This window comes from Rhinolophus sinicus, linkage group LG01 (genome assembly GCF_036562045.2).
Source record: "Rhinolophus sinicus isolate RSC01 linkage group LG01, ASM3656204v1, whole genome shotgun sequence".
Lineage (NCBI taxonomy): Eukaryota > Metazoa > Chordata > Mammalia > Chiroptera > Rhinolophidae > Rhinolophus > Rhinolophus sinicus.
Window position 1 is genome coordinate 126,855,790 of NC_133751.1, and position 23,899 is coordinate 126,879,688.

The 23,899-nt window shown below is 35.0% G+C and overlaps 1 protein-coding gene across 3 annotated transcripts in view; it reads left to right on the forward strand.

The window, feature by feature from the left end:
* The window catches only part of RAB3GAP1 (RAB3 GTPase activating protein catalytic subunit 1), an 89,075-nt gene that overhangs the window by 53,520 nt on the left and 11,656 nt on the right, over positions 1 to 23,899 (forward strand). For all 3 annotated transcript variants that reach the window (XM_019731151.2, XM_019731150.2, XM_074335582.1), the window contains exons 11-19: positions 1,396 to 1,469; positions 3,835 to 3,927; positions 4,359 to 4,528; positions 6,386 to 6,472; positions 7,360 to 7,532; positions 9,038 to 9,092; positions 9,339 to 9,671; positions 18,007 to 18,144; positions 21,424 to 21,651. In XM_019731151.2, the coding sequence (XP_019586710.2) occupies positions 1,396 to 1,469; positions 3,835 to 3,927; positions 4,359 to 4,528; positions 6,386 to 6,472; positions 7,360 to 7,532; positions 9,038 to 9,092; positions 9,339 to 9,671; positions 18,007 to 18,144; positions 21,424 to 21,651 (1,351 nt within the window). The remainder of the gene's footprint in view (positions 1 to 1,395; positions 1,470 to 3,834; positions 3,928 to 4,358; positions 4,529 to 6,385; positions 6,473 to 7,359; positions 7,533 to 9,037; positions 9,093 to 9,338; positions 9,672 to 18,006; positions 18,145 to 21,423; positions 21,652 to 23,899) is intronic.

Consider the following 23,899-nt stretch of genomic DNA (forward strand, 5'->3'; position numbering starts at 1 on the left):
ATTTCAGTAGAATAAATTAACTGCTGAGTGGTTGGTGATTTTCCCTTTTCTTTATATCATTTGCTGATCAGGTTGCTTGATATTTTTCTATTTTTGAAGATCACTTTTTAGACTGATAAATATTTATTAGAGATGTGTTTTAAGCTGCTATCTTTGGGGATGTGATCCTTAGTTCAGGGATAGTGAACAATCTGACTCTTACTTGGTTTCAGCAAAGATGCCTCAACGCAGTTTGGGACTCAGTGCATAGTTCTTTGACCTTTTCTTAGCTGGCGAGAAGCATTTCATATAGTACTTTGAAGAAATGATCGTCATCAGAATGTGTGGGAATAATATTTGATCATTAAATGTCATAACTAACAGAACAGCCATGTCATGTACTCCTGTGCAATGGAAACAACTTGAAAATTCCAGCATTATCTAGGAAAAATGTGGAGAAAGAGGAATGCAGTTTTAGTACCTTCTCATGCTTAATGCAGAATAGTGAGAAATAGGACACTTGTTTCTAAAATAAATGTGTAGTACTTGATGATGGTAAAAGTAAAATGAACTTTTAAAATCATAATTTAGATGGGTATAACGAAGAAAGTAAAGACTACCTACAATCCCATTACTTAAAAAATAGCTAGTTAGCGTTTTGCGGTATATCTTTCTTTTTTTAATTGAGTTACAATTGACATATAACATTATAGTAGTTTCAGGTGTATAATAGAATGATTCGATGTTTATATGGAAGTATATCTTTTTAAAATTTAAATTTATATATTAATTTGCTTTATTCATTTAATCCATTAATTTACATCTTGTTTGTCAGTAAATGCTAGATCTATGTTATCATTTTTTAAAATGCTGCATAGTATTCCATTAAGTGGATGCATGATAATCTATTTAATTGAGAAAATAGGCACTTTTGATGTTGTACAAATTTTTGTAGGTTTTTTTAAATCAGCAGTGCTATAAAAAGATTATTTAAGATGATTATGCATACTTGCTTATTTCTTATTTTTTATTCTGAAATTCATTTCTCTCATTAGATATCAGTGTACATTGTCTGTTTGTAATCATTTTTACATTTGATTGTTTGATTGTTTATTTCCCTTTTGTGCTTTTTTTGTCCAAGAACTTTGATTTCTTAAGATTTTGTTTATTTTTAAACTTATCCAAACTTTTCCCTTTTGTGCTTTTTTTGTCCAAGAACTTTGATTTCTTAAGATTTTGTTTGTTTTTAAACTTATCCAAATGGCCGTATGCATCTTAATAACAGTAAGTTTAAGGGAGGTAAAATGCATTGCTTGTCCTTCTATATAATGTTTTCAGTCGACTGTGTTTTGATAAATTCATGAGTCTTGCAGATTATCATAGTTAGGATCTTATGTTTATTGTTTTGCATTTTAGTGATTTGGATCCTATGCAGGCTCCCCATTGGTCTGTTAGAGTTCGAAAAGCTGATAATCCTCAGTGTTTGCTAGGTAAGCTATATTTTCCTTTCCCTGAATCCACCAGTCTGCCTGCCTTCCACATCAGGAACACTGAATGCATTCTTCATACTTTATTTTACCTAATAAGAAAGCACTTTTTATTTTAATGGTTTTGCATTCGTAACCTACGTACTTAACAGCATTAGAAAACCATCTTTGCCAACAGCAGTGAATACTTCTAGTTACTTTTGAATAGCACTAGCAGGACTTCTTTCCTGTTTTCAGTTTTAACCAGTCTACACCTCAGAATTCTCTGATATTTTCTCATGATCTAAGTTTTATTCTTGAAATGCTTTTATGTCACTCCCTTTTTTTCCTCCTGTGTCATAATCTGTAACTTTCATTCTAGTTATTGGAGCCATTTTGCCTTCTGCTATCTATCCCTCTGGGCCTGTGGTATATCATGGGAAGAATACTGGTTTTTACAATCTGTTAGAGCCCTTCTGTAGAGTTGTACCACACACGTAAACCTATTTTCTGTTAGAGGAAAAGAGGTGTAAATAATCTTGTACACCTCGTAGGGTTATTTGAAGAATCAAGTGAAATAACATAAACAGAAATACTTTGAAAAATATCAGTTGCTATTCGGATAGTATTATTGTATCACATGTCTGGAATTATCTTTCCATTCTCATTTTTGTAGGTATATCTCTTTCATGAAGTCTTCTGAACCTATCTCTTCAATGTGCCTTTCCATTTTTTCCCTCTCATATTTAGTATACATGAAAATATTTTCTCTATTTTTGTGTTCATCCATGCCACCTTCATTCCATGTAAACTGATATATTACCATTCATCTAATGGAGTTATTAAATATTTATTGATGACAGTAATGATGCATTTCTCTAAAGCATTATTTTTCGTGGGCTCTGTCATTCATCATTTGCTATTCATCAAATGGTAATTGGCACTTGCTATTTGTGCTAACTATAATACCGTGTTTCCCCGAAAATAAGACCTAGCTGGACCATCAGCTCTAATGCGTCTTTTGGAGCAAAAGTTAATATAAGACCCGGTCTTATTTTAAAATAATACAAGACTGGGTCTTATATAATATAATATAAAATAAGACCGGGTCTTATATTTGCTCCAAAAGATGCTGATGGTCTGGCTAGGTTTTATTTTCAGGGAAACATGTAGTGAATACAAAGATGTATAACGTAAAATTCCTGCCATTGGTGAATGTCTCGGGGTGTTGAGAGATAGTAGACTATTGATATCAAGAATTTTGGAGTTAGATAGACCTTGTTTCAAATCCTAGATCTACCAGTTTGAGCAAGCTTTGTAATTTCTTTCAAGTCTTCGTAAAATAGAGATAGAAAGAGTACATACTCCATAGGGTTATTGGGAGGATCAAATAAGATTATGTGTGTGTGTATCACATTTAACACAGTGCCTGTCTTATAGTAAATGCTCCAATAGTTTCTCTAGTTTAATCACTGAGTTACTAAATTTACTTACTAAGTTGTTTTCTAGTTCCTTATTAGTCCTCTTTCACTGACTTCTATAATTGCAGAGGACCTTAGAATTAAAAGTATTCTCATAATTGTTCCATGATCTCACCTATCCTCTTTGACTTTATATGTTTATATAACTAGATTATAGGATTACTTAGTCATGTATAATAAACTATAGTCATATAGTTTATGTGACTGTATAAGGAGGATTTTCCTACTTTTCTGAAGAAGCCCAGAAAATGTTCTAGGTTTATTGAGAACTAGTTAATGAATTCTAAAACTTGGATGTACTCAGTATGTTGTCTAATAATTTTGGATTGATGGTTCTTGTTAAGCTTTAATTTCCTTATGCAAACATCTCATTGCAGCCCTTTAGAAGGTGAAGGTATCAAAATCTTTCCCCTTGTCTTATAATGACACAAAGTGTACCTTTAAAATGCAGCTGAAGCTGAAATAGCTTTATCCTATGTGATTTCTTAATCCTCCAGAAGCATATTTTGGGATTTCTTTTTAATTTTTATTTTTTAATGGATTCTGATTTCTATTGGGGTGGCAGTTAGGGAAAAAAGACCACTATATGCATAGAGTAGTATTCTTGTTACTTACACCACTTAATGAGAATAGATACTATTTGTCTTATTGAGGCACATAGTAAGTGCTTAATATTATTAGATATAGTTATTTTTTCATTTAGTTCTAGAAGGAAGTCTAAGAATTTTTTTTTTTTTTAATATACTGGGACATGGAGAGAAAGCAAAAGAAAGGCTACTTTGAAATAGGATTAATTTTTTTCTTGGGTAGAAAAACTGAATGTTTTTTTTCCCAACATGTACTTTAATTTATAGGATTGATTTCTTTCAGTTAAGTGTTAAAAATGAGTACCATTTTTTTCTCTGTAGGTGATTTTATTACGGAATTTTTTAAAATTTGCCGTCGTAAGGAGTCAACTGATGAGATTCTTGGACGATCCGCATTTGAGGAAGAAGGGAGAGGTGACCTATTTTTTTTTTAGGTTATTTTCTGATGTGTTACCCTTTCTCTTTGGCACGTTTTCCAGCAACTATTCATCTTACGTTTTAATTTCAATTAAGTTGAAGAAACAAGTGTTGATGGACTAGAGAGCTCCCATTTCTCTCCAGGCTATATACCTTCCCCCCAAAATGTAAGATATTTTGAAAAGCAGGGTTTTAGAGGTTTATTTTTGAAGTCCCCTGGGGAGAAATAATTTGTGTTACATCTTTGTCAATCATGCATGCATATAAAACTGACCATGTGTATTAAAATTTTATAAATCTGAAACCATGTAACACTAGTGAAAGGAAGTGACTAAAATATTCTAATACAGTCATTAGTTTACTCATCACTTTATTTAACCTGCTATGGTTGGTGGTATAATTTGTATTCATTTTTATTCTTTTTATAGAAATTGCTGATATAAGTCATGCTTTGTCAAAGTTAACAGAGCCAGCACCAGTTCCAATTCATAAGTTATCAGTTTCAAACATGGTACATACTGCAAAGAAGAAAATACAGAAACACAGAGGTGCAGAAGAGTCGCCACTGAATAATGATGTCCTCAATACTATTCTCTTGGTAACTAAATATAGTGTCTTTGTATGTCTATATGCATACTCATTGATTCATTATATAGTCAACCCCTTCTGTGTGGCAGGCACTGGGTTGGGAATATAAAATGAGCAAAACAAAGTATCCACATTCAGAGAATTCTCACTAGTGTATGGGAAGAGTGAAAGTAAACTATAGTTACCATACAATACCATATTGCATACGAGAAGTCTGGCAGAGGGGCTGTGAGAATACAGCAGAGGGTGCATCTGTCTCTGTCTGGGCAGTGGGAATTAGGGAAGGCTTCATAAAGAGGGAAGCTTGAACTACATCTTGAAGAGAAGAAGGCTTTGAAAGCATCGGAATAGCAGAGGCCTGCGAGAGCATGTTGAAGAGTTTGCTGTCTTGTACGATGCTGCCTAGGGAGTGGTCAGGGATGAGGCTGGCAAGGCAGGTCACCCGCCGTGCGGAAACACTGCACTTTGTCATGCAGTTTAATACCATTTTACACAGAAGGTCATCATGGTCAGAACTGTATTTTTGAAAACTTCTTTCATGACAGCCCAGAGAAAGCTTTATGTATTATATTATAGTGAGTACTAAAAGGGGCTAGGGTGTCTTCTAGAGAGAGTGTGGTGGAACGGCCCCGCCTGGGAGCCATACATACCAGGGCTTAATCCTGACTTACTATGTTACTTCAAACAAGCCATTAACTTCAGTTTTCCTCATTTATAAATGAGGCTGATAAAAACCTAATGAGATTGTTGTGAGGATTAAAGAACCTTCTAGTACACTGCCTGGCATATACTAGGCCTTGGATAAATGATAGACAGCTATTCTTACTATAATTGTAGTTATAATTATACTTCTGGCAATTTGTGTGTTAAGACAGTCTTGGGAAGAACCTTCAAGAGCAGTGCACTGAAAAGAAGACTGAACTTGGAATCTTGATGTTAATCTTATCCCTGCCATTACTCTGAATAACTCCGGTTAATTTTCAGCTCATGTATCTGTAAGACATGGGCAGTGATCCTTAGTTCACACAGTGTTATGAGAATAGGATAAGTTTGTAAATGGGCCTAGTAATGGGGGTTGGCACATGGTAGTTCCTCTGTTTCTACACATCTGTTGAGCATGTTCTATAACGTGGCAATGTATGCACTTGGGAGAAACAGTGATAGAAGAACTGAAAATAAATTTCTATATAGAAGGCTCCTATTTAATGTATCCCGAGAGCTTTTATTCGAGTTATATAGCTCCGCTGTCATATACACTGAATTTCTTTTACCACTCTTGCATACACACACACACACACACACACACACACACACACACACACACCCCAAGTGGAAAAGAAGCACTTGTCATTATAGGTTAAGACCTCTTCCCACTTTCTTGGGGTATCTCTTAAAATAAAGTTATGTGTCTTAAATATCATACTTTTAGTTTTTCACATATGAAAACCTGTGAATAATATAACTCTGCTGAGCCCCGTGAATATATGGGTCTTTTAAAATTTCCTTTTATATAAGCTTTGCCTTTTTAATAATATTAAGACTTTTTAAAAACTTCAGTGATTTTGGATGAGCCTGAAATCATAGTGAAGGAATTTTGGTTGTATTCTGTTTAGTTCACAGAACCAGGTGGTTACAATTAAGAAATGCCTCTGGTTTCTGAAACTGGCTAGTCACTAAAACTGTATTTTCAAAGAAAAACAGAAAATGTTTAAGATAACGTAGGACCACCTAGCCAGTACAATAAGAAAATTTCTATTGTTTTAAAAGCAAAACCATTAAAAAGTCAAATAGCAACTATGTGAGTTTTAAAAAAATCAACAAAATAGAAAATTTTGTCGAAAATGTTATTTCCTTTCTTCTCCCTAAGTTCTTATTCCCTGATGCTGCTTCTGAGAAACCATTAGATGGAACTTCTTCAACAGACAACAATCCTCCATCAGAGAGTGAAGAATATGTAAGTTGATTTAGTTGACTTGGAGTTCAGTATTCAAAATGTGTTGAATTTCTAGGTGTTTGCTGTATTTCTAGTTTACTAGTAGCATAAGGATCTTTTACTTTAAAATCACCTTAGGAAAACTCAAGTGGAGATCATGGCCGCCATTCAAGTAATGACCTGCATAGAACATTAGCATGGATACATTATTTTGGGTAGCAAGAACTTTTCTGGTAACAGTGAAAAAAGAAAAAAAGAAAAAAACAAATACACTGTGCATGGCTGTAGTCTTCGTGAAATCATAAAATTTATGTTTTGCAACAGATTTTCCCTGTATTTCAAACTCGAGAGTGAGTGGAAAACTTTAATGAAGTAAAATATATAAAATGAAGTAAAAATTTCATGTTTTTCTTATCCAGGTCTTTGATAAATGAGAAATGAGAGTTTAAATGACAGGTATAGAAACATGTCAAATGATTATAGTCGTTATTGTTAGGAAGTAGATTTCATGAAGTGAGGAGGAAAAGCAAAGGCTTTACATTTTCAGTTTTTATAGTTCTGAGTTTATTTTATGTGTTTGGTTTTGATAACAGATATGTACTATTCATAGTTAAAAGATTTTTAAAACAACACATGAAATTGGGAATACGTCTTAAAGATTCCATAGAAGAAGTTGAAAGCTGTAACTTTAGCCTCACCAATCTATAGCCTCACTTTTTTGATCCTTATAGAAATCTTGAAAACATGGAACTGCCTAAGAACAATTTAGGTGGTAATGTATTAGACATTTGATAAAAACTAGTTTGGGTAGGATAGATTAATTTTAATATTAAAATCTCCCACAATTTTTGATTATACATGTAAATATGGTAACAAGTTTTGCTCTGTTTCTATTTGGTTAAATTTAGAATCTCTACAATCAGTTCAAATCTGCACCATCTGACAGTTTAACGTACAAACTGGCCTTGTGTCTTTGTATGATCAATTTCTACCATGGAGGATTGAAAGGAGTGGCACACCTCTGGCAGGAGTTTGTTCTTGAAATGCGTTTCAGATGGGAAAACAACATTCTGATTCCGGGGTAATAATTTCAATTTCCGGTTGTATAGATAGGATTTTTGTTGACAGAATTTGACTTTTGACTCATTAATTCTCCTCTTCTAGGAAACCTGCTCTAAGAAAATGGTAAGAAACTTTGGACATGATTTATGTTCATAAGTGTTCACTGCAGAAAATTTATAATAGGAATAAAAAAGGTGAAACTAAGTATAAAACAAAAGAATGGTTAAATAAATCATGACGTATCTCTATATTGGAAAGTTATGGATCCTTTACGAGCTTTTCCCCAAAAAAAATCTCTAATAACATTGAAAATGATCATAATATTTGTAGTAAAGTAGAATATAGTATTGCATATAGTGAGTGTTTTCAATTATGCTGATGTATGAGTATATGTATAGAAAAATAATTGGAAAGAAATACAGCCAAATGTTAGTAGTTTTCCCAGGTGTGAAATTATATTTTTATTTTGTTCTTTATATGTTTGTGTATTTTCTAAATTTTCTGTAGTGAATATATATTTTTATAGTTGGAAGGAAAACATCTTTAGAGTTCCTAAGTTCAGTTAGTAAGCATTACCGGTAATTTTTTTATATAGTTTATATTGGCATTTTACTTAATCTAATAGGAGAGTTTAGTTAGCAAAAATGTCGATATTTAAAAAAAAAAAAAAAAAAAAATGTCGATATTGCATAGGTTACTGTTCATCTACCCTTGTTAAGGGAGGAGACTCATGAGTAATATAAAATGGTGACTGACCCAAAGATGTTTACTCTTAGGTTATTTGCCAGTCTCTGCTTAGCTTGAATCTCTCTTTGATAATTACTGGGAACTTAGTGATTTAGAATCAGAGGCAGTCTAGTCTCCCTCTTGGCAAAAGAGGTGGAGAGTGATGGTTTTTATATTACGAGTCCCTGTAATAATTGAGAACTGAATACATAGTCTAATCTATGTTTTATGGTGTGTAAGATACTGTATTCTGGCTATTTACTGGGGTAGACTTAGAGACTTTTTTTCATTTTAAATTTCTGTTAGCTTGAGACCTATCACTAGTTTACTGTTATGCTTTGAAATGTCTATTATACAGAGGGTGCCAAAAAAATGTATACACATTTTAAGAAAGGAAACCAGTTTTAAAATTGTAATACTCAATATATACCGATAACAAAAGATGAATACAAGTCACGTCTGACTTCTGTAATTACAAGAGGTGCTCAAAGTGGTTGCCATCAGCATCCAGACACTTCTGATTATGGCGAACTACTGCTTGAGCAACGTTGACCAAAGTGTCCACTTGTATACATTTTTTTGGCACCCCTGGTATTTGCTGTTGGTGATTTTTTGAAGTAGGATAAAATTAATTTTGATCTTTTAATCTTATTTGTTCTATCTAGTTACCTTGCATATATAAATCTAGTTTTGATTTCTTATCAATATGGCAAAAATTTATAGTAGTATAAAGAATATGCATATCTGAAGCAATTTAACCAAAACTTACCGTTCTTTTCCAACTACTTCATTTGATAGATTAGCAAGTGGACCCCCAGATCTAAGATGTTGTTTACTACATCAGAAACTACAGGTAAAGATTTCCCAATGATGGTATGTAAATGGGGGCTTGATTCAGTTGGAGCTTATTCTGATACTAAATTTAAGTATGGATTATAGTCTATTCTCATTGTGCAGCTGTAGGTTACTTATAATCACTGTCATTCACAATAAGGTCTAGGGAAGGGTTGGAGAATGAACATGAAATGCTCAAGCAGTGGATAGATTTTTATTTTACAGTAACTAGTTCAAATATAAATGTTATTTCTGTTTTCTTAAGATGTTAAACTGTTGTATTGAAAGAAAAAAGGCACGTGATGAGGGCAGAAAGACAAGTACTTCAGATAATGTGACTAATACATATCCTGGGGATGCTGGAAAAACTGGATATCAGCCAGATGTGGGAAAATCTTGGGATTCTTGGAGTGATAGCGAAGAAGAATTTTTTGAATGCCTAAGTGATACTGAAGAACTTAAGACAAATGGACAAGAGAGTGGCAAGAAAGGAGGACTTAAGGAGATGGCAAATTTAAAGCCAGAAGGAAGACTCTATCAGCATGGGAAACTTACACTGCTACAAAATGGAGAACCTCTCTACATTCCAGTAACACAGGTAGGACATGGACTGGCACTTTAAGTTGTGATGTGAAAAAATGTTATTTATATAACTTCATCCTAGTAGGAGATGATTGCTTTGGGTAGGGACAATTCTTTAAACAGTCTATGTTCAAAGATTTAAGATTTGAAATCTAAATACATGATTGGGGCTTCTACGTCTACCATTTCTAAAATTGAGAAATGTGTTGAAATTTGTGTAGATACTAGCTCATTATGTGTAAGGTGATCTATTATTTTGTAAACTGAGTGGTGAGTACTCAGGTGTTTAAAAAACAAAACCCAAAAATATGGAAGGGAAAGAACAAAAGTAAAAATGCTTTAATTATATGATTAGATTTTATCAGTTCAAAAATGTAGTTTGAGGCCATTTTATGCCGTTAGGAACAAGAATAGCAACAACTCAACACCTAAGGAAGAGCAATAGTTTTTATTGGTTTGTTTTTATGTAATAATATGTTAATACATTTTATTGTGAAAAATTCAACGTAGAAAAAGTGAAAGCCACCACCAATTCAACTCTCATTTCTAGAAGTAACCATTATTGTTGGTTTGGGTTGTAATTGCTTATACCTATTTCTATCATTGATGTACAAACATGTTTCTGTCATATGATACATAGTTTTGTGGGAGTATTTGTTTTTTAATGTGTGCATTGGTATGCAACGTTTTGTTTAACCTAATATGTATTGAAGAGGTTTCCATGTCATTACATGTAGATTTACATCATTAATTGCTGTATAATATTCCATGGCATGGAAGAGCCATAGTTTATTTAACAATTCCCCTCTTAATGCACAATATATGATATTTGCAAGTTTTGCTATTACAATGCTACATTTCAGATTCTCATTTTTTGTATGTTGTGTGTTCACATATAAGTGTTTCCCTAAGGTAATGGAATTGCTAGATAAACAGATGTACAAGTTATAAAATTCTTCTTCAAAATGGCTCCATCTATTTTATACTTCTGTCAGTGGTGAATATAGGAATAAGGGAATGCCATTTCCTTCCCAACCTTCTTTTCTCACTTCCTTCCTTCCACAGAATTGTACTGAGTGCCTAATGTATGCCAACCACTGTTCTAGACCTTAGGAATTTAGTAGCAAACTAGACAGTAAGGTTTTTGTACTTATACCTACATTCATATTTTATTTAATTTTTTATAAATAAGTGACATTTCCAGTCATATGAAGTTTTGCCAATATGATGGACAAAAGTAGTATCTCAGTGTTTTAGATCGTCTTTTCCTGATCTTTGGACCTAAACATTTTTTAATGTGTTAATTGGACATCCTTTCCTGTGACTTGCCTACCATTTTTCTTTTAAGTTGCTGTCCAGTTCTTATTAATTTATGAGTCCTTCATAGTTTAGATGTAACTCCTCTGATTTTATATATATATATATATATGTATATATATATATATATATATGTATATATACATATATATGTGTGTGTGTGTGTGCGTATATATATATATATATATATATATAGTATATGTTTTCTCCTAGTCATTTTAAAAAATGTGTATTTATTATTTATTTAGTTATAAGTTAATATATAGAGTGTATAGATCTTAAGCGTACAGCTTGGTAACTTTTTTCATATTTAAAAACCGTTGTAACTACCACCCAGATCAAGATAAGAACATTTCCGTCATGCTAGAGCAGTACTACAGATGAATAGAACTTTCTGTGAAGATGAAATTGTACATTTTCTACCCCTGCTGTCCAGTGCCGTAGCCGTTATCCATATGTGGCTATTAAGTGCTTGTAACGTGGCCAATGCACCTAACACTCTGAATTTTTTACTTATTTAAATTTTAGTAGCCAAATGTTCCCCTCCAGGGAACTCTTTTCCTAACTTTTATCACTATAGGTTAATTTTCTTAGTTTTTGAACCTCATAAATGGAATCATGCTTTGCTTAGCACACTTTTGCATATAAAAGGAATCATACATTGTGTACTCCTGTGTTGAGCTTTTTTATTTAGCTACCATCTGTGAGATTCATCCATTTTGTTGCATATGTCAGTATGTGTATGTGTTTTATTACTTTGTAGTATTATATAAATATGCCATAATTTGCTTATCCATTCATCTGTTGGTGGAATTTGAGTGGTTTATAGTTTGAGCTATTATAAATAAGTGAGCATTCTTATAAGTGGTATTTTGGTAAACATAAGCACTTATTTTCTTTTGAATATATTCCTAAGAGTAGAATTGTTGGGTTATAGAGTAGAAATATGTTTTAGCTTTAGTAGACACTGTTAAATAGTCTCTCAAAGTGTTTGAACTAATTTACATTCCCTCCAACAATGTAGAATAATTTTAGTTTATTCCACATAATCCCTGACATTTGGTGTGTCAGGGAGCCCCAGTACTACTGCTGGGTTTGATGATTTGCTGGGAATACTCACAGGACCCAGCATGTAGTCATGCTTACAGCCATACCTGATTACAGCAAAAGGAAAGGGCACATCGGACAAAGTTTGGGGGATATTAAGCACAAGCTTCCAAGAGTCCCCTCCCAGTGTTGTCACACAGGAAGCACTTAATTCCTCCAACAACAAATTGTGACAACGTGTAAAATGTTGTCTACGAGGGAAACTTGTTAGCGGCTCAGTGCTCAGGGTTTTTACTGGGGGCTGGTCAAATAGACACCCTCTGCCTAGCATGTACCAAAATTCCAGACTCCCAGAAGCAAAGCAGGTTTTCAGCATAAACCATGTCGTTTGCACAAGTAGTTTAGGCACAGTGAGCCATTTCAGTCAGTTCTGAGTATGGTGAGGACCCTGTCAAAATCCGAGTTCCCAGATGCCAGCCATGGGCCAACTTTGCAAACAGGCCTTTCTAAGGACAGCAGTCTGAGACCTGCTGTGTTAACTCTTCTCTGCACTCTTGATTAAGTTCAGTCATTTAAATTTTTGCTTTTCTATTGGTCTCATGTCTTTATATTTCCCTGATGAATAATGATACTGAACAGCTTTATTGCCCATTTGGATATCTTCTTGGTGAAGTGCCTATTCACGGCCTTTGCTTTTTAAAAAAAAATTAATTGTCTTTTTTTCTTATTGCTTGGTAGGAATTCTTCATATATTCTGGATATAAGTGCTTAGTCATATATATGTATTGCAAATAATTTCTCCTAGTTTGCAGCTTGCTTGTTCATGTTCTTAATGATGCTTTAGTTAAATAGGAATTCTTATTTTTATAAAGTCCTATTTAACAATGTTTTTCTCCTGTGGATAGCGCTTTTTCTCCCATTTAAGGAATCTGTAACTACCCCAATGTTCTAGTGATATTCTTTTAAGTATTTTTCTGGAAGCTTTATTGTTTTACTTGTCTCATTTGTATTTATGATGCACCTCACATAGGCTTGTTTCATATGAGAATGAGGTTAAGATTCTCATTTTCTGTAAGGATATACAGTTGTGGTCTAGCACCATTATTCAAAAGACCTGCCTTTTCTCAGAAGAGAGTGACAGTGATGTCTTTGTTGTAAGTCTGGTGACTGTATGTGTGTTTATTCTGTTCTGTTAGTCTCTCTGTCCTTGTGCCAATAATGCACTGTCTTTATTATAAGTATAGCTTTGTAATAAGTCTCTACTAAGTGTAAATCTTTTAACATTGTTCTTCAGAATTATCTTGGCTGTCCTTTGCATTTTTATGCAAATTTGAGAATCAGCTTGTCAGTTTCCACATACAAAGTAATCCTGCTGGGATTTTAATTCATATTGCATTGAATTTATAAATCAGTTTAGAGAGAATCTAAATCTTAACAATACTGAGTTCCATGACAATGAAATATCTTTCATTTTATTTAAGGTTTTCTTTTACTTTCCCTTATTGTTTTATAGTTTATAGTGTAGAGGTTTTGCATATCTTTCATTAGGTATTTTAAAGTCTTTGTAATTAAATATTACAAATAGTATTTTTAAATTTTCCCCCTGATATGTTGAAATAGTTGATTTTTGTATATTGACCTTTGATCTTGCAATCTTACTATATTCACTTATTATTTCTAGTAGTTTGTAGATTATTTGGGTTTTTCTGTGTGCACATCATGTTATCTATTAACATAGACAATTTGAATTTTGATATTCAAACCTTTATACTTTTTAATTCTTTTTCATGCCTTATTGCACTGGCTGGGACCTCCAGTAGTGGACATCCTTCTTCTCATGTTCTGAATGTCAGAAGGAAGGCATATGATAATCATTGAGGGTATCTGATGTAGATATCAGTTATCATGTTAAGAAGTTCTATTTCTAGTTTCTGAGAGTTGATATCATGAACATGTGTTGTATTTTATCAAATGCTTTTCCTGTATATTGAGGTAATCATAATTGTGAGTTTTAAATGAAATCATACATTACAAATGAATAATACAGTGTCTAGTCCAAAATAAACACTCAATTTTTATTATCTGTTATTCTTCTGAGGACTTTTTCTTATATAAGACGTAAGTGTCTGGTATTGCTTCTCAAGATGCAAGGATTTACTTAAAAGTTTTTGTAACTAGTTTTCATATTCTGAAATGGGTTGACGAATTATAATAATTGTACAGTAGGATGCTGGGATGTTTGCTTGGTAATTTTTAACATGAATTCTGTTAACTTTATTATCCATGCTGATATTGTTTCTTTGCCAGCTGGTTATCATTTGTGAGATTAGTTTTCCTGTTTGGCAGGCCTTATGCTTTTTGCTTCATTCTTTAAAAAGTAAATTATATTTTAGGTATTTCATTGGTAAATTTTAGTACTAGTACAGAATATTGTAATGCTAAAAGCCAAGTGAATGTTTTTTCTTATTTTGATATGAAGCATGTAGTTGGTATTGAGTTCTTGTGGTATACACCTGGGTTTTGGGATATGTAGAACTAGATTCATATTGTGGCACCACCACTTACTAATGTATTGCTGTTTTTCTCTCTAAAAAGAAATAGGTTGTTTGCATTTTCTAGAATTTTATGTAAATTTTATGTAATGATAGAATGGCTTTTTTTGGTGTGGTAATTCTTTCAGCATAATTATTTTGAGATTAACACATTGTTGTGTGTAAATTTTAAATAATAATAGTTCATTCATTTTTACTGCTTAGTAGTGTTTTATTGCCTAGATATATCACAGATCCTTTAATCATTTCACTTTTTGATGGATGTTCCAAAAATAGGCATAAGAAAACTTTTGGGGGTTGTGGATGTATTCATTACCTTGATTGTGGTGATTGTTCCATGGGTGTACACGTAGCAGATGTACTCTTTACCTTGTTGTATGTTGATTATTGTTCCAAAAAGCTGGTAAAAAAGTTAAATTGTCATGATGAGTGATTGTCAAGAAAAACAAAGTATTTATCTTGTTCTAACGCATCTTCACTTTTCAAACCTTACCTATTTATTTGTTAAGTAAACCATTATTAAATACTTTAAAAGCCAGTAATGGTTTGTATTACTCTGGGTTGTTCAGGATTAAATCACATATCATATTATTAACAGTACTTTCTGTTTTTAATGATCTAGTTGCAGATTGTCTTGATTTGATTGTGTTAATAAAGAGTCCAAGAAAGTTGTCCTGGAAGCTCAAGCTTTATTTTTCTTCAGAAGAATACGCCCCCCTTATTTATTTCAAGTGCTTAAGTTTCCACATTTGAATTTATAATCTAAATCTGAAATAATTTCAACTTACTTTTCTCTCAATACATATCCTATTATGAAATTTATGTCTTACCTTTAGGTAAACCAGGGCACATTTTTAGTCCATTTTACTTTCTTACTTTAAAGTTAATCTTATTTGAATTATAACCATTATAAATATACTTACATAAAATGGTTGGTATTCAAAATAATCTGTTACAGCCAATATAATTTCAAACTTTAGAAGTTAGCTAAAAATGTGTGATCAGTTGCCCACTTCATAAAAAAAAAAAAAACCCAAAAAACAAACAAACAAAAAAGTAAGACTTGATATAGGTCCTTGCTTCATAAGGATTCAAACATACTCCCAGGTTCCTTTCATATAGACCAAGTCAACCTAAAATTTATGTCTAGGAAAAGCTTACAGATTTTACCCAGCATTCTAGGGCTGGGGCTAGGAGAGATACCTGTGAAGAATCGGTTAGAGCAGGAGTCCAGAGTTAGTGGAGTGGAACCAAACTAGCAGTTCTCAAAGTCAGCATCAGACATGGCCTGGATTCCCGCTTAAGTTTGCCGCTTGGTAGTTTTGCCACTTGATGATCTTGGGCAAAACACTTTATCTCTGCATCTCAGTTTCATCGCTTGTAAAATGCCCTGTCCATCTCTCAGTGATCTTGTGAGGTCACGTGTATGAGAAAGCTGTGGGCATATTCAGACGTGGTGTGTATGAAAATGCATGGTCCTCATGCTGCTGGCTTATATTCCCCTTGATTATGTTTTTCACTTAGAATTGGCCTGAAATTTCCAGGTGGAGAGGGTGGTCAGATCCTTTCAACATCTTCCTTCCTTCCCATCCTGTGATTTCAGGGCTAGAGGACAGTGAACACTCCTTAATAGAAAGAATGAAGACCTCTGCTCTTGAGTGTACTGCTTTATCAGAGATTCATACAATTTTTGAATTTGAGGCATTTTGATATTATAGAGAAAGTAGAGTATGAAGCTTATAACAAGCTGAGTATTTTATCTCTTAAGTGGTAGCATTTATTGAGTATGTGCCAGTATTTATTCTTTACAACAGTGAGTCGCAGAATGTTTGAGTGATTGTCCAAGGTCATAGAGCTGGGATTCAGGCACAGACTTGCTGATTCTCGAGCCCAGGCTCTTACCCACACTGTCATACTGTCTTACCAGTTATTATTCAACCCTGACTGTCTATATGAGACCTTAAGTGATGCACCGTCCTTGTAGAGAAAAATAAAATAAAAACTCAAAATTCCATAGTCCAGAAATAATCACTGTTAGAGCAGTTCCCTCCCATTTGTCCTATTTCAAACCATTTCCCTGTTGCTGTGTTATTCATATTCTTCCCACTTTTCACACTGTTGTAAATAATGCTGCAGTGATATTTCTAGAAGTGAAATTTTTGGGTCACAGGTCATGATCCGAAATGCTTGCTGTGTATTGATTGCCTGATTGTTATCTATGACGGTTACACATTATATTCTCTTCAGCAGTGTTTGAAAGTACCCCATTTAAATTCACTTGTTTAAAAAATAGGATGATACAAGAAAAACGTTTTATTTTGTGTATTGTGAAAATTATTTATCTTTAAGGCAGTGGTTCTCAACTGGGGAATGATTTTGCCCCCCAGGGATATTTGGCAATATTTGGAAACATTTTGATTGTCGTGAGATGGAGTTATACTACTGGCGTCTAGTAGGTAGACAGGCTGCAGAGGCTGCTAAACACCCTACAATGACATAAAGAATTATCCAGTCTAAACTGTCAGTGGTACTGAGGCTAAGAAGTCCTGCCTTATAGTAAGCTCCTTAAATCTAGAAGGAATCTATTTATTGACAAGGTGCTCTTGTCACTTACTTCTTCTAGGTCTTATCCTATTATCTAGGAATAGAAAAGTTCATAACAAATCAGGCAAGCTTTTTTTGGTTAGTCTGTGGATTATTGAGTTCTTCATATTTCAGATATAAAATCTAATGGGATCAACTCTCAGAGAACTTTCCTAAACCCCTTTGAAAGTTTTGAAATGTTTTCTGTCACTCTCTTAATGATTCTGTAGTTGTATCATCCTTTAGATTTGCCTGAGCTGCTTTTTTATTTGGGGTTACCACTAAAATATATAATGTCTGATTCCCCAAATAAAAAACCAGTAACTTCTTATGGGAGTTAGTGATTAGAATGTCTTTTGAACCTAAGCTCAAAGCAATTTCTCCAACATAAAACTTAGTTATTTGGGGGCTTTTAGTTGGGGTTCAGTTCATTTGCCTTTAATTTTTTTCGTATATATCGATTTTCTTCTCTTCTTAGTTATAATAAAGATTTTGTTGCAACTATTGATAACATACATAAAATATCATTACGACTTCATTTCTGTATCATTAATAAGCAGGAAAATGTTCAGTGCACCCAAATGCCTGTCTTTTAGCTATCAGTCCTCGTCAAGGGAAACATAATCCTATCTGTTGTAGGGGGGATGCTGAAAGTCTTATTTATTCTTACTAATTTGTTACTTTTTAATGTAGGTTCCAAAAACCTACATTGTGAATTTCTCTGAATTCTTTTAAGTACATATCTTGTGACTGCGAGAGCTGAAATCATTGTTGTCTTTATTCTATTTTTGTAATTCTGCTTTGTCTAAAAAAGAAGGCTATTCATGAGCCTTGTCCTTTTGTGCTTCCCAGGAACCAGCACCTATGACAGAAGATCTGCTAGAAGAGCAGTCGGAGGTTCTGGCTAAATTAGGTACATCAGCAGAAGGGGCTCACCTCAGAGCACGCATGCAGAGCGCCTGTCTGCTCTCAGACATGGAGTCTTTTAAGGTAGGTCACAGTATCGGCGCTCGGGATTCTGTTTTGAGCTATTCTGGGATGACGCTGAGAAAGCCACTCAATAAAATGATATGAAGACCACGTCTTTTTTATTAAATGGTTTTATTACATTCGTAGTTATAACACCCCACTTCCATCCCCTGAAGGTTGTAGGCAAAGTTGCTTCTTAAGTTTAAAAAAAGAACAATCTTTGAATACAGTTGATAGTTGAACATTGAATAATTTTTATATGCATTGGCGTTGGGATGTTTTCTTCTATTGTGTATATTTAGCCAGTTTAACCCAAGACTTTTAGAAAACTCTTAGGATTTATCGTAGGTTCCTTCATTTAACAGACCTTTGATTTCCTACTTTGTGACTTGCACTCTGATTAGATAAGTAAGATTCTCAGTTGATTCTCAGTTACAGCCTATTGAGGTTGTGGGAGGAGATGTGTAAATAATTACTGTGTGATGAGTTCTCTTTTGAAGGTAAGGTCGAAAAGGTGACTGCTCTGCTGAGTGGGTCATGGAAGGTTTCTCAGACGAGTCACCATTTAGGATGAGTAGGCATTTGCGACCTGGAGAACACTGCTTTAGGCTTAGATACAGGCCCGAATCTAGAACATAGAGGCTTCAGAGAATGGTGACATTTGGCTTATTAGCTTAAAAACCCAGGCATGAAGAAAGATCTTTTTTTTTTTATTACTTATTCTTAAAAGAAGAGGCAAGTCTATGTATATTTCTTTAGAACACCAAGTGGGTAGCCCAGTGGCCACAGGGCTTCCCTGTCCTAGTGCTGACACTCTGACCTTCTCCCTGGCCCAGGCTTCGCTCCTTAACCTCCTGTGACGGCCTCACCTCCCGTTCCATAGCCCCTGTGTAGTCCTGCTTTAGTGTCATGTAGGTCAGCCTGAGGTTTTTTTTGTTATTGTTTTTTTCAACATAAACACCCCATGGAAATCTATGCCAGTTTCATCTCCCCTCCTAGCAGATTTGTGACAATACATGGGAGCCTCTTTTTTCCTGCTTATTCCCCCCATCTTGACCAGAAGAAAAAATCTTAATAAACCTCTGAGGAACTGCATGTTGTCCTTAAAGACTAACATGATACAGAAAATCTGTGAGTTGTATTCTGCTATGAAACAAGAAAGAGGGATGTGTTGTTTTAAAACAAAATTGGTGCAGTGCATAATGAAGCCAATTGGCTCTCAGGGCATGTGTTAAATGACCAAAGGAGAGGCAGGAATTGGCTTAGGGTGTGTGTCCGTAGTAGGAAGTCCCAGCCTCTGTAGTGGCTGCTCTTACATGACCTCTAGCTGCCTTCATACTCATCTGGGCCTGTCCCACTGCAGTGACCCGACAGAGGCGTGCACAGAAAGAAATTCCAAATTGGAATGGTAAAGCTTTTCCCCATAGAAACATATTGGTCCCTGGTGGTAAAGTTCTAATTCCTTTAACATTGCGCTTCAGCAAAACTGTGGTTCATCAGACCCTTTTGGATTAACCTAGGCACCTACAAATCTCTGATAACATTGTTTTAATCAGAAAATAGACTGTATTTCAAATAGCCATCTAATACACATGCCCCCTATGTAAGAATCAGATAATGTATTTAAGGAAAGACGTGGTCACTTTAAAATAGATGTGATGGCCTTTCCCTTTTTGTATAGAGATGACTTGGTTTCGGGGTCCTTGGTAGAGTCCCCAGAGCTTGGATGGATGCTGGTAGGTACCTGAGCACCTGCACCTTACCCTGCCCGGGCAGGGGCTGTTCTCGAGCGTGCCGTGGAGTACACGCCTGTAACAGGAGCACAGAGATAAGCCGTCGCTGGCGTGAGCCTCGACCCTCTCCCAGTGGCTGTGTGCTTAGCTGGTAGTAAGGACAAGCAGAGGGAGGAATGCTGGTGTGAAACGTCTTGCTTAACACGTTCTGCAGTGCAGGAGTTCCATATTATTTCCTTTTTAAAAGTTCACTCTCTTCACTCCAGGCCTCTCTCTCCTTTCCTAAGAGGTTCTCCTGTTGTGTGGTGCTGTCTGGTGAATGTCCAGACCTTTGTGCACGAATCCTGAGTCATGCAGGAATGGTGATGCTTTGCAGTTCCCAGCAGCTCTTTGTCGCTGTGATGCCGTAGCCCTTTGAAGTTTCTGTTGCTGACTGTCAGGAGCTGCCTCTGACTCCTCATCCCCTCAGGGAGATTTCCTAAATTGGTGGTGATGGGCAGCTGGTAGCCAGTGAGTTCCCTGAGGAGGAAAGGGCAGTTTTACTCTTCACATTGAAGACTCACTCATGTCTGTTTCCTAAGGAAGAAAAGGACCTTCTGCTTAGCACTTCCTTGCTAATGCTTACACCACTTATCATTCCAAGCAATGAAATACCATGCTCATAGCAGGAAGGGTGTGCTGTGGTAGAGACTGGAACTCAGAAGGTGTGTGTTGAATGTGTGTACACATATTTTTCAAGTACTAGGGGATGAGATATAGGACCATCCTTGGTACTCTTATCGATTCATACTGGACATGTGCACAAAAAGACTCTGTGCCTCACCATTAACACTGGGAAGCCTCTACTTTTTTACAGGCTTGAATGTAGAATTACTTAAAGGATTTGGCATGCACCATTGTTAATTCTATAGAATTACCCACTAAATAAAACTTTAATTACTTAGGTTTCAGAAGCCTGAAAAACAATAGTTTGAATTCCAATTCCTTAACAACACAAAAACAGTTTATGTGATGGTAAATTGTTACAGAAAGCACAAGAACTTGATGGCTGAATAGAACATTTTTGAGATTAGTTGATATATATTGCAGTACCAGTATTGATTTATTGAGGGGAAAAAGAGCAGAACTTCTCCATTATTGTGTTATTATCCTCATCATGTTGTGTATTATTTAATTTATTTGACTTTTTTGTATTTGGTACTTTTCTAAGTATTGAGTAGTTATACTGTAATTTTAAACTAAGTTTATGTAACTTAAAAATCTGATTAAGAGAATTATTTTCACTTTACGTCACATTTTTATTTCCAAATTCATCAAATGAAAATGTTTTCTTTCTCTATAAAATGGAGATAGCAAAAAATAAAATGCTTTTGGGACTTTAACATCTGATTTGTTTCAATGGTAACATCCAAACTCATGTCACATACTGGATTTTATAAAGATTAGATACGATTTTTGTGAAAGGGAAAGTATGATTTTGCAAACAGATTTATCAGTAACTATTGATTTTTATTTGATTCTGCTGTTTTTTGTTTGTTTTTTTGTTTTGTTTTCTGCCTTGTTTTAGGCAGCTAATCCAGGCTGTTTTCTGGAAGACTTTGTGAGGTGGTACTCCCCCCGGGATTATATTGAAGAGGAAGTGGTTGATGAAAAGGGCAACATGGTTCTGAAAGGAGAGCTCAGTGCCCGAATGAAGATTCCCAGCAACATGTGGGTGGAAGCCTGGGAGACAGCTAAGCCAGTTCCTGCTAGAAGGCAGAGGAGACTCTTCGATGATACGCGGGAGGCAGAAAAGGTACCTGAGGTTGGGTGTCTAATGCTGAAATGCTACTTACTGTGGTAGCACTTGAGAAACTCACTGTCATAGACGTGAGAGCTTTGGACACACATGAGAAGCAAAGCACTGAAATTTAATGAGCCCTTTATAGATCTACTGTTCACATTTAAAAATTAGAACTGGTTGCAAATAGGCTGAAAAATAAGATGTGCATATTTTATATAACGTGCTTACCATTGGACTGTCTCACAGCATGTCAAAAGCCTTAAAAATGGTTATTCCTTTGACCTAGCAGTCCTACCAAGAAATGTATTAAGGAAGGAATGAGAAATGCGTAAAGATCAGTGTACAAGAATGATGTTCAGTCATCAGATTTGTATGGAATCACAAAAGACCCCAAACAGCCAAAGCAATCCTAAGAAAAAAGAACAAGGCCCGAGGTATCACACTCCCTGACTTCAGTTTATACTGCAAAGCGGCAATAATCAAAACAACATGATATTGGCAGAAAAACAGACACACAGACCAATAGAATAGAATTGAGAAGCCAGAAATAAACCCACATACACATGGACAGATAATTTTCGACAAGGAGCCAAAAACATACAATGGAGAAAAGACAGCCTCTTCAATAAATGGAACTGGGAAAATTGGAAAGCCATGTGCAAAAGAATGAAACTGGAATGCTATCTGTCACCGTGTACCCAGACTAACTCAAAATAAATCAAAGACCTAAGCATAAGACCTGAAACAACAAATTGCATAGAAGAAAGCTTGGTACTATACTTATGGAACTTGGGTTCGGAGAGGATTTTTATGAATTTGACCTCAGAGGCAAGGGAAATAAAGCAAAAATGACTGAATGGGACTATATCAAACTAAAAAGCTTCTGTACCAAGAAGCTTCTGTACTTTCTTTTGTACCAAGCAAAAGAAACCATCAACAAGACAAAGAGACAACCAACCAAATGGGAGAATATATTTGCAAACAACACCTCTGATAAGGGACTAATATCAAAAATATATAAAGAACTCATACAACTCAACAACAAAAAAACAAACAGTCTAATTAAAAAATAGGAGAGGACCTGAACAGACATAATCCCAAGAAGATATATAGACGGCCAACAGGTATATGAAAAAATGCTCAACTTCACTAGCTATTAGGGAAATGCAAATCAAAATCACAATGTGACATGACCTCATACCTGTTAGAATGGCTATCATCAACAAGACAAGTAATAACAAGTGTTTGAGAGGATATGAGGAAAAAGCACCCCATACGCTGCTGGTGGGAACGTAAAGTGGTACAGCTGCTGTGGAAAACAGTATGGAGAGTTCTCACAAAATTAAGAATAGAATTACCATACGAGCCAGCAATCCCTCTCCTGGGTCTCTGCCCCAAAAATATGAAAACATTTATCTGTGAAGATATATGTACCCCTCTGTTCACTGCAGCATTATTCACGGTGGCCAAGACATAGAAACAACCAAAGTGTCCTTCGATAGATGATTGGATAAAGAAGATGTGATGCATATATAAAATGGAATATTTCTCAGTCATACACAGATGAAGTACTGCCATTTGCAACAACATGGATGGATCTTGAGATGATCATGCTAAGTGAAATAAATCAGACAGAAAAAGTTGAGAACTTCACTCATATGTGGTATATAACACTGACAGCAACGAACAAGACAAACGAAGAAACAAAAACTCGTAGACATAGACAACAATTTAGTGGTTACCAAGAGGGAAGAGGGAAAACGGGGCCAGTTATATGGTGATGGAAGGAGAACTGACTGTGGGTAGTGAGCACAATGCAATAGATAGATGATGCATTATAGAAATGTACACTTGAAACCTATATCATTTTAGTAACCAGTGTCACCCCAATAAATTTAATTAAGAAAAGAATGATGTTCAGCAACATTTTTTAGTGAAAAAGTAGATACAACCAAAGTTACCAAAAATAAGGCTTGGTTCAATAAATTATGGCATGATCATTTAGAGGACTGCTTTGCAATTATTGAAAAATATTTGGTGTTCCGGAGAAGAGTGGCAGCTGCCTGATATCAGATTCCCCTAACATATGCCCTCCCCCAGCTCCCCCAAAACCCCATGAAATTAATAAGTAAATAAATCCATGCCTTTAATATTACTAGGAGATAGAGATTGCAGTGACCTTCAATTAACTGTAAGTAGAGAAATAAACCAAATTCCAATGAGTTTCTACTGCCATAAGCCTGTGGGTGTAGAGAGTTGG